Source organism: Gavia stellata, chromosome 2 (genome assembly GCF_030936135.1).
Source record: "Gavia stellata isolate bGavSte3 chromosome 2, bGavSte3.hap2, whole genome shotgun sequence".
Lineage (NCBI taxonomy): Eukaryota > Metazoa > Chordata > Aves > Gaviiformes > Gaviidae > Gavia > Gavia stellata.
Window position 1 is genome coordinate 105,445,359 of NC_082595.1, and position 11,290 is coordinate 105,456,648.

General features: G+C 39.4%; 1 protein-coding gene across 1 annotated transcript in view; it reads right to left on the reverse strand.

Annotated features, from left to right (window-relative positions):
- The window catches only part of ITSN2 (intersectin 2), a 69,995-nt gene extending 68,013 nt beyond the window's left edge, over positions 1–1,982 (reverse strand). Inside the window, exon 1 of the mRNA XM_059835825.1 lies at positions 1,959–1,982. Within this exon, the coding sequence (XP_059691808.1) occupies positions 1,959–1,965 (7 nt within the window). The 5' untranslated portion in view covers positions 1,966–1,982. The remainder of the gene's footprint in view (positions 1–1,958) is intronic.
- Positions 1,983–11,290: the final 9,308 nt, after the last annotated feature.

Here is an 11,290-nt window from a genome sequence, read left to right on the forward strand (position 1 = left end):
AATACGAAGGTATGGCTGGCAGCCACTGCTCTCAAGCTGCAGCAATGCCTAGTGGTTTAGTTGCCTCACACATAGCCTCGTTCTTCATCTCATGCTTGAAGTCACTACCAAGGTCTAACAACATAATTAGAGGTTTCCACTGAGCAATGAGTGGTAAATGCAGGTGATCTACTTTGAATGCAAACAACAGTGATAGTAAGTAGCAGGGAAGAGGAACACAGATTAGAGAAGAACAATTTCAACAGCAAAGGTTGCTCAGTATTTATCCAGAAATCACATTAAAACTACTCTTTTTTCCCCACCTGACTTGTTTGAAATTTAATCAATTCTGATAAGAAATATGACTGCAAAACTACATTCAAATATTCTGTGAAGAGCAACAGTTTAACTATTGCCTGGTATCTCTCTTACTCTTATTCTCTTACTATGTTTTTCAACACGGTAAAATTCTGCGAGGTAGAGGCTGCATCTTGTGGCACCGTTCCTTTGGAGTGGCAGACAGTACTGCCCAAGGGATTTCAGATCAAGGAAAGGATCGCCCTCCCAAACTAAGACTTCTGAGATCAAGCCATGTATGTGCTCAGTGCTGTCAATACACTTACAATCCTCCAACAGAACCAAGGAGTAAAAAGCCAAACCAAAAAGACACCAAATGGTTTATGCCCAAATCAGCCATGGAGACAGCCGAGAACATAAATCTGTCTCGTCCCTGAAGAGAAATTCTGTTTGTTTAAATTGAGGAGCAAAAAGCATGTGGCAATTAAAAAAAAAAAATGCTTTTTCATTATGTCCAAGAAAGTAGAAAAAAAACAACCACTGGTATTCAGGTTTTTCCCTATTATATACAACATATTGACTCCTTTTACTTCTCTTTTATTGTTAAGTCTGTGAAACAAAGTCTAGAACAAACTGCAGCTGACTGTATTAAAAAAAAAGGTGTTGATCACACCAATTTTTTTTTTTCCCCACAAAATGTTTTATGCACAGGTGAAACAGATGTGTAAAACCAAGGTTTAATTTGAAATCTGAATGTTGTTGTTCTGCAAAAAGACACTTCCCCTTACTCGCCCGATTTATCTCAGCAGTGACGATTTTCTAAATTAGTTAAAGACCTCCCAGTCCTGCAGTAACCTTCACAGATAAATGAGATAAGAAATACTTTTTCTTAAATCTATTTCCCTATTTTTATCAGGAGAAATACTCCCTATCTGGAATATCTGAAGTGCAAAGCATTGTTCCTATACTTGTCTTTTCATTTTGGCCAGCTCTGTAAACAACAACATGCAAATATCAAATTTCTCAGCAGATATTTGCAAATTGTGTCTTCACAAATAAGCTTGCTCTAGAAATAAAGAGCTCCCACACGTACATACACGCACAAACAATTTTAAGGTTTCAACTCTCATATGTCTTTGAAAGGAAACCAACCAAGAAACAAATGCAAAAGTTTCTATAGTAGATGGAGCACAGAATCAAGAGGAAAATTCTTAACATTTTTTGAGAAAGACTGATTATTTTTGTCAATGTAGCAAATTGCTTAACACATTCAAACATTTTAGTTTAAAATAAATAGCATAATATATTATAATGAAACACATTTTGTGCTGAACTACATAACAGAAAGGTATGCAAGTTTAATCAACTTATTACTTAGCATATTCCCCACTTGTAGTGTGAATACTGTCTGACTTCAAGTCACACATTCCTCAACCCTTTAAATGATCTGAGATTACTAGATGGTCCAGGCGTATCTGTACTCCAAATTACACTGCAGTAATGCTTCTGCTGAATTTCTCCCAGTCTTACAGTACAAGTTAGGCTACAGGAAACAATCTGCAGCAAACTGACCATAACGCTGCTGCAGGTACTAAAATAAGCACATTTTAAAAAATAATAATAATAAAATAAAGACAAAGGCTCCTAATCCCTACCTAAACAAACCGACCCGAGCTACTCACCGTTCATGGCTGTGGGAAACTGAGCCATCATGGTCTTGAATATGCCGTGCTAGCTCTTAGCCATCTGCAACATAAAAACATTGTGCCATTAATAATGCAACAAGGGCAAAACGTAGCTCTGCGCTCCCGCTGAGCAGGGGGAATGTCTGTCCCTTTAGCTCACACTTCCGATAGCAAACAATGCCGGGCTTCGGGCTGCTGCTGAACAAGCTGAATTTACATTTGGAGGGGGCGGGGGAATTTTTTTTTTCCTATTTTTTATAGAGTATGCAGTGCAGTCCTGAAGCTAGTGGCACATTCTTAAAGGAAAACAGTACCAACTGTTTAGCAACTGCTGCATAATGTACACAAACAGTTGACAACATGTCAGACCATATGGCGTGAAGAATAGCCCTCTCCTGGCAGGAGGACAGACTTGGGGTCCTAACAGATCTTTTCCAGCTCTCCCTGGTAAATACTTATGCATATCATAAAAAAAGTTCAATGCACAGCTCTGTAATGGAATGTTTCTGCTGAGAAAAGTGGAAGAACAATTATTATTCAAATTCATCCATTCTACTACTCCACGCACTATTTACAAAAGAAAATGCTCTTAACACGATGTATTCAAAGAAAATTACTCGTCCTAATAAAAATCTGTAATCAGACAGTTTTCTATAACCAACACAATGAAGTTCTTCCCTCTCTTGAGCTATTGCATAGAGACTCAAAAGCAGCATTTAAAGGGGTATCAATTTACTTTCATAATAAATATCAGAGTACTAAGACTTATTTTCTTTTTCTAGTATGTATCCTTTCAAGAGTACCTGTAGTAATGTTATTAATTCTTTAGAATTGCAAAATATTCACTAATACTTATCTGAGGGATAAGCATAAGCACTGCTTTACAAACGTAGAACTAAGACAATGCAGTGAGCTTTTGCTTTGGATGAGGTAATTTTAGTTAAATACTGAAATTTCTACATCGTTATCCTGCGCTCTACATGGAGAAACTATTGTTCAGGATGAAGCTACAAAAATGAAATTTTTGTTTTAATTAAAAAAAAAAAAAAAAAATCACATCTCAGATCCCTCTGTCACTCTTTCTTCAGATACCAAACTTTCTCCCCCCACCAAAAAAACCCTTCACCCCTCAATACAACCAGAGCTCTTAATATTAAGTACAGAAATATCACATCCCCCACACTCCCTCCCCCTGCAAGGAAACTCCTGCACATCTCATCACAAAAATCAGACAACTGGAAAGCACTCTGGTTTCACATGTGGACAGGAGAACATTTTTTGTATCTATTGCACATTTCTGCAACAAAAATAAAAAAGTCTAGGATCAGTTGTTAACAATCCTCTCTATATATATTTTACATCATTATTATATTTATTTATATGTTTACATATTATTTGTATTATTATTTATATATCCTATAAGTAATATCTAAAATCCTGCTATTGTAACAGGCCACAAATCATTCATTCTCACTGGGTCATTTGTAAACCTCATAGCTACATGGGTACCTGGTCCCCCCTAAATGAGTGAAGAACAGTATTTTATCTGAAGTTATCTTGCTCTGTGTTGCTTATATAACTGTCCAGTGAGGAATGAATTTTTTTTTTTTTTTAACAGACCAGTGTCATTAAGACACTTGACATTCCAGGGTTTTTTACATACATATATTGTGTATACACACACAGATATACATAAAAAGTAAATGGAATGATGGGCGAGTCCAAATGATCTCTCAGGGTGACATTAGGTATCAGCTGCAGAGAGATGAAAAAGAAAGCATGGATCTATTCCAAGACATGAATTCTAAAACAAATTGGAGTATTTTTAGGTTGCTTCCAGCATCCCCTCCTAGACCTTACCAGCAACCTACCAAGAGACACTTGAAATTTATATACAGCCTTCCTGAAAAATGCTTCCAATGTTGTTAAACATTTATGTCAAGGAGGGCCAAAAGAAAACCTGAAACCATGACACAGAAGCAGGATGCTGGAGAACATCCCCAGAATCAACAGAGCAAAGCTCAGTAGAGCTCTGTGTTGACAGAGGTTTCTGCCTGCACATGACTTGTTCTAGATTTACAGTCTTATTGGATAAAGGCTACACATTTGATCCTTCCTCCAACATATCTCATTCTCTTATTTTCAGATCGTTTTTAGGGGTTTTTAAATGAGTAGTTACAATAGAATCACAGAACCATAGAATATCCCAAGTTGCAAGGGACCCATCAGGATCATCAAGTCCAACTGCAGACTCCACATAGGACAACCTAAAAGTTAAACCACACATCTAAGAGCATTGTCTAAACACTTCATGAACACCAACTGGCTTGGGGCCATGACCACTTCCTTGGGGAGCTTGTTCCAGCACATGACCACCCTCTCAGTGAAGAACTTTTTCCTAATATTCAATCTTAACCTCCCCGATGCAGCTTTGAGCCATTCCCTCACATCCCATCACCAGAGAGAAGAGACCAGCACCTCCCTTGCCGCTCCCCCTCATGAGGAAGCTGTAGACAGCAACGAGGTCGCCCCTCAGTCTCCTCTTCTCTAAGCTGAGCCACAGAATCACTAGGGTTGGAAAAGACCTGTAAGATCATCAAGTCCAATCACCAGCTGACACCACCATGCCCACTAAACCATGTCCCACAACGCCTCGTCCACACGTTCCTTGAATAAACCTAGTATCCTCAGCCGCTCCTCTTAAGCCTTGCCCTCTAGTTCTTTCACCATCTTTGTTGCCCTCCTTTGGACACATTCTAATATTTTTACATCATTCTTGCATTGTGGAGCCCAAAACTGCACACAGTACTCGAGGTGAGGCCTCACAGTACAAGTCAGACAATACAAGTCTGATAATAAACTGATTAACTCTTAAAGCCCAAAATCTTAAGATATATTTTTAAAATACAGAAAGTCAGACTTTGCCTTCTTTGGTTTTGCTGAAACGGCTCATGTAGATTAAGCTTTATAAACTCACAACCACTGACCGCCTGAGTGGGAGATAACCCGGGCACCTTCATGCACATGAAACGTGTAAACCCCTTCTCCCTCAATTTGACGTCCCTGGAGTCTTAACTACACCTTATTTTAAAATCAGTTTCAACTGACAAATTTGAGGTCAAAGCCCTCACGTTAGCTGGGTGACGGTCACTCCCATTTACGAAAGCTCTGTATCTATGGAGCACATGTGTTCCTGGTTCATTTTCATCAGCTGGGGTAACTCCAGCCCACTGTTATGACAGCTACGTATACAGGCAACTACCTTCCACTAATCTGTAAGACAAGTGATCTCTAATTTGGGCTGCATCAAACGAACTGTGACCAGCAGGTTGAAGGAGGTGATTCTCTTCCTCTACTCTGCTCTCGTGAGACTCTACCTGGAGTACTGTGTCCAGCTCTGGGGTCCCCAGCACAAGACAGACAGGGACCTGTTGGAGCGAGTCTAGAGGAAGGCCGCTAGAATGGTCAGAGGGCTGGAATGCCTCTCCTGTGAAGAAGAGCTGAGAGAGTTGGGGTTGTTCATCCTGGAGGAGAGAAGGCTCCGGGGAGACCTTTTTACAATACTTGAAGAGGGCTTATGAGAAAGATGGAGAGAGACTTTTTCCCAGGCCCTGTAGTGACAGGACCGTGGGCAACGGTTTTAAACTAAGAGAGGGTAGATTTAGATTGGACACAAGGAGAAAATTCTTTATGAATAGAGTGGTGAGACACTGGAACAGGTTGCCCAGTGAAGCTGTGGATGCTTCCATCGTTGGAAGTGTTCAAGGTCAGGCTGGTGGGGGTTTGAGCAACCTGATCTAGTGGAAGATGTCCCCGCCCATGGCAGGGGGGTTGGACTAGATGATCTTTAAAGGTCCAGACCAGACCAGCCCAAATTATTGAAGTGAGTTTTTTCAGCATACCTGGAAATTCCCCAAGTTTCCTAAGCCGGGGCAGACCCAGCCTGATAAGTCTGCACCGGGCATTGCCATGTAGATTCACCAACCTTAGGTCCAAAAACAAGAGGGAACTGCCCAACAGATCTGTACTAAGAGTACATTACACCAGTGTTATGCCATTAAATCATGATTTAGCTCTATTGTCTCACTATTATGTCTATAGGCAGATCTTCTCATGTTTTAAAATACTAGACCTGAAGGAAACAAAAAACCTCCTACATTAACTCCCACAAATAATACTGAAAACTATGACCTTACAAAAGCAACCAGGAATCACAGACAGGATTTTTACAGGATTTCAGATCGCACCAGCACTAAGACCCCATTCTATCCCTTTGCACAGATCCATTCCATTCGGACAGCTGGGTTACACCAAGCAGACATGCCTCTCTGGTGACAAATTCCTAAGTTGTACTGACAGGTAAAAAAAAGGAAAAACAAAAGTATCGCTGCAACATAATTTCCCCTTTTTTAATTGTTTAGGGAAGGAGGAAACAGCCCAGTAAACTCCAAGTCTACACACATTTTTCAAAGGTCTGTGGAAACAATCCTTTCCAAGTATGGAGCTTGCCCTCAACAAGTATTCTGTCTTCTACATTTCCACAGCACACCCCAAAGGCTTGGATATTATGCATATATCAAAGCTAAAAGCAGCTTATTTTCACAAATTCCAAATAAAGTTGCTCTAGTTGCCATCTGTAAAAGCACCTTGCACCTTTAGGATACAGGTGTGCACCATTTATTTACCAAGGGAAATCTCAGCAAAATATTCTCGCTTTAGGCCAAACTTACTTTTTTTAGAACAACTCTGATAACTTTTAATCATTAATCAAGGTAAAAGCTGTAAATTTCCAAAGAACCTTATTACACAATACTACAGAGAAACCCAATGCCATATGAAGAAGTCTACTGAAGGAAAAAAAAAAATAAAGAAAAGACTGTAACCAGTATCCCAAACAGATGATATAGATAAAAAAATGGCCATCACAACCAGAACATCTCACAGAAAATGATTTGTTTCTGCAAAATGTTCTAGGAGAGGTGCTTGATGAACTCAGTTATCAATCATAAGAAACTGTGGCAGCCACAGCACGAAATCCATGTTGTAACAAAACAGGATCAAACATCCCTATGAACACTGTAGACGACATTAAGCCCTGCTGCCATTTAGGGTGAAAACAGGAAAACTTGGATGTTACATTTAAATAGCAGAACAGCAAGTTCTCGTAAACAAACCATCAGACTAGTCCCAATGTTTAAAGCACTAATTGTTTTCACAAACTGACCTGCCAAACTGTTACTTCTGCTCCCTCTCTCAGTGTTCCTTACAGTTGATGAAAGTTGAGAAAAGAAATGAGGAGATTGCAAGAAGCAGGGAGGACCTTATGACCATGCTTGAAAGCATTAGAAAACATTAGAGCTGGGCAGACTGCAGGAAAGAGGGAAAAGAAAAAGCTTCTTTTTCATCATAGGCATATTGCCATTTTATGAAGAACAGCCTTACCACAATCTTTGTTAATATTTATACTTGAATCAATTTTTTTCAAAATACTTCTCAGAAAAACCACAGCCACATAGTTTTAGTAGGAATGAAAGTCTGGTGCATCAGGCTCTGTCCCACCAGTTTTAACTGGAAGAAAGCAAATACTGTAGAAGCGGCATGTGTGGACACACTACTATTCTTTTGCCTTTCTCAAGGACAGAAAGAAGATATATTGCAGATTTTTGCTGTAAGAACTAATTAGCAAGGACAGAGATTGCAGTACTAGTTGACCTATTTAGTCTTTGCAACACCTGTAGGTCTGGACAACACAAAGACTACTCGTTAGGATTTGCAAAGCAAACAGTGACAGTGTAATAGCCCATGTAGCTGTTCCGTGCTTTTTTTTTTTACTGTCCTCTTGAAAAATCAAAGAATAATTAGCATTAGGAAGGCATTATAAACCAGCACAGTCTAGAATTTCTCTTCATTCAAGACATTATCAGTAGAAAAATTTACTGATCAAAAAATAAAAGAAAAAAACCACAACATTTTGGCAGGCCAAGAATTTATCTCCTTTGTACAGTGGGGTTATACACAGTGACATGGCCTTTTCAAAATGTACTGTGGCCAGCTTCACAAAGTCCACCCACTCTGATAACGAATGAATGACACCAGCAACAAAACGAAGAAGTCGATGCTGGGTAGCTAGCAGATCGCTAGCTCTTCCTGCTCCCCTCTGTTATTGTGGATAAGAGTACTGCAAGCTTTAGTTAATATTTTTAACACTTTTTTTTTTTTTTCTTGAAATGTCAATAATTTACTTCTTACCCCTATGGTACGAAGTCCCTTCCTTGCTCACTGTTACAAAGCAACTTGCTTCCAAACAGTGATTAAGAAAAAAAAAAATATTTTTTTTTCCTGACAAAATATCCTTCTGCCCACCTTGACTAACAGGCTTTCTGAATATACTGACCATGCAAAATGGATGCCACGCAAAATATAAGAAACTCTGCTTCTGTTTAAAAAACATAATTGTGTGGTCAGTATTGATGGGCTTACTCCCTTTCTTACGCAGTTGCTCAGCTGTGAAAGCACCCATTCAAAGTATCAAGACCCAGTTCAACTCTCTCCTGTGTCTCTGGAAATTGAAAGCAATCTTTCCTTCCTCCTAGGAGAAGGTTTTCCCACATTTTATTGCGCAGTCGTTTCAGGAAACCCATGCACAGTGTTTGGAATAGTAACATCAACTCGGGACTTCAATCTCCTACATGAAATTCTCTACCATTAAGCCACAGGTCCCTCTCTGGCCATGCCCCTCCAGCTTTGATTCTTCTTTGCAAAGAAGAAGAAATTCTGAAGGAGGGAATGAGAATCCCACTTCAGGAAGCTCACTATTTAAATCCCTGGCCCTTCTCCCAGGAGATGCGTACATGAACTTCTCAGGAAAAGATGGGAATTGAACCCAGCTCTGTCCCGCCCTGGAAGAATACATTCACCTGATCCCAGACACAGACAGATATCACCACCTCTGCTTGCTTTGCTTAAAAAGAAAAAAAGAAAAAAGCAGAGGGTAGATTATTTATAAGATTTTTTTTTTTAAAAGGCTACCTTCAAGAAGGAACTCCAGGCTGCATATCATAACCTTTCCAGAGAGCTGAGTGAGCTACACTTGCTCCTGAACGGGTGGTAACTTAAAATATACTCTTGTCTTTTTTGCTTCCTACTTTCTAATTTACATGACTTTCCACTCCATATGCTGTTTTTTCCTAGATCCTCTTTTGAGAAACATCAATTCTCACATTTAATTATTTGTAAGCATTGTCCAAGAGCCCTAAGATGCTGTTCCATGAAGTCCACGCACCTTGAAACCTGCACTTCTCCACTTCCACACTGCGACTTCTAATTTATGTCAATATGGACTTAGGCAAAACATAAATCTTTGATGAGTTTTCTCTTGTCGTTATTTTCTTACTTCAACCATGACTGGAAACATTCAGAGCATATTACTTAAGAGCTTATCCATTTGAAATCTTGCCATCTTAGAGGAAATTTTTGAACCCCGTCCTGTCCAGAAGGGGGTTCAGAAGCACAAGAGACATCTGCCTCCTAACAGAGAAAAAATAAACTAACCGAAGAATCCTTACGTTATCTTCTCCTTATGATACAAGAGTTGCTACCTAACCTGCTGCTTGACTTTCAGTCCCAGATAACACTGCAAAACATACAGAACACCTAATGGACTGCTATAGCAAAGCATAAAACAGAAGATACAGAATATGCAGGCAGTCTTCTATGCTCAGCAGAGAACAATCTTTCACTATTTGTAAAACTAATGCAGGTAAAACATTCAGCGAGACTTGGATTTACATTTCAGGTATCTGCTTTCAAGCTGGGCAGGTGCACAAAACCATTGCAGGCTTAACTTCTCAAAATTGAATGAGATGACAAGCCAAGAGGAGACACATCACAAGAGGCCTTTAAAGCAAAGAAACGTAGTTTATCTTTGATGAAATGAAAACCAGGGAAACCTCATGGGAGAAAAAGCAAGGATCAGCATAAGGCAGTCAAAACAAGAAAAATTAACTATGTACCATTATTTTGGATGGGCAATGGATAGGTAAAAATGCATTCCCCAAAGCGAGCTAGAAGAGCGTGGGTGTAATGGAGGTCCAAGAGATCCCACCCAGTACGGGAGCCCTGGGAGGCACGCTAGTCCCAGGCTGGACCCGGGACCCAAGCAGCATGGCCACCTCTTACCTGCCCCAGCTGAAGCCTTCTGCTTCTGACCCCGCTCTCAGCCACAAGTCCCATCCATGCTATATTACCCAGAACAGTCCTTCAAAGCATCCAGCTGAAATTTGGTCTCTTAACCTTTAACACTGAGCTCTGCAGCATACAGTAATAATGTTTTGACCACTACAAATGAATTTCATGAACTTAGTGAATCAATTATCACCTGGGTTAGACACACATCTCAAAGTCATGTAAAGTCCCTAAAAGCAAAAGTATATCTCGGAAAGACAGTTGTCCTACCTTAAGAAACTCATAATATTACGACTACACCAACAGCGTAGTGGAAAAAGCAAGAGAGTTTTAGATTTTTATTAGTAAAATTCTTGACCTTTGAAAGATAAGACTAAAAGTATTATTTAAATCAGCTCTGATTTTTGATACATTTATTAGTATAGCCATAATAGGTCATTTTTTTGCATTCCAAATGTAATATTTTTAGAAACAAAGAAGAGTAACTCCCATTTCCTGTTCTTCCCTTACTTCACGTGTATGCTGTTGAATCATTAACTGCAGATATCACTCACAAGTGATGCCACAGCATTTCACAAGCTCCACTTGCATCAGCCTTGAAAATTTTCACTAGAAGAGCTAGCTCAGAATTATTATCTGCTACTTCTGAAGCTGAAGCAACAACATTCCATATTAAAATGTCTCAAGTCAAACTGGTTGCTCTCAGAATTGCTGTTCCAAAGCAGCTCTGACTTATCTGGATCAACCATGTTTTTTCAACTATCTGTAACCGCAAAAACGTTTAAAAATAGTTCTCAGGTAATTGTCCTCTATTAGGTAATTCCAATGTGTTGTGCTACTACTGTCATCATGTTACATCATTTGAATTTCATGTGGTGTTCTGAAAATAGGAGTTACACAACACTGTGCTCATCTATACATTAATGTTCAATCCATCACTTTAACTCTAGGATCCACATAACCAACCTGGCCACGCTGCATTCCTGTACTGACAAAGTCTTAAACATTCTGAATTTGAAGAAAAATGAAATTTCATAAGCTCCATTTTTAATTTATGATTTTTATGTGACCTAATCCTCACCTTCTGAACATTTAGTACTAATGGCACAACAGTACCAGAAAAACAAGTTACTACAGTCTCTGTA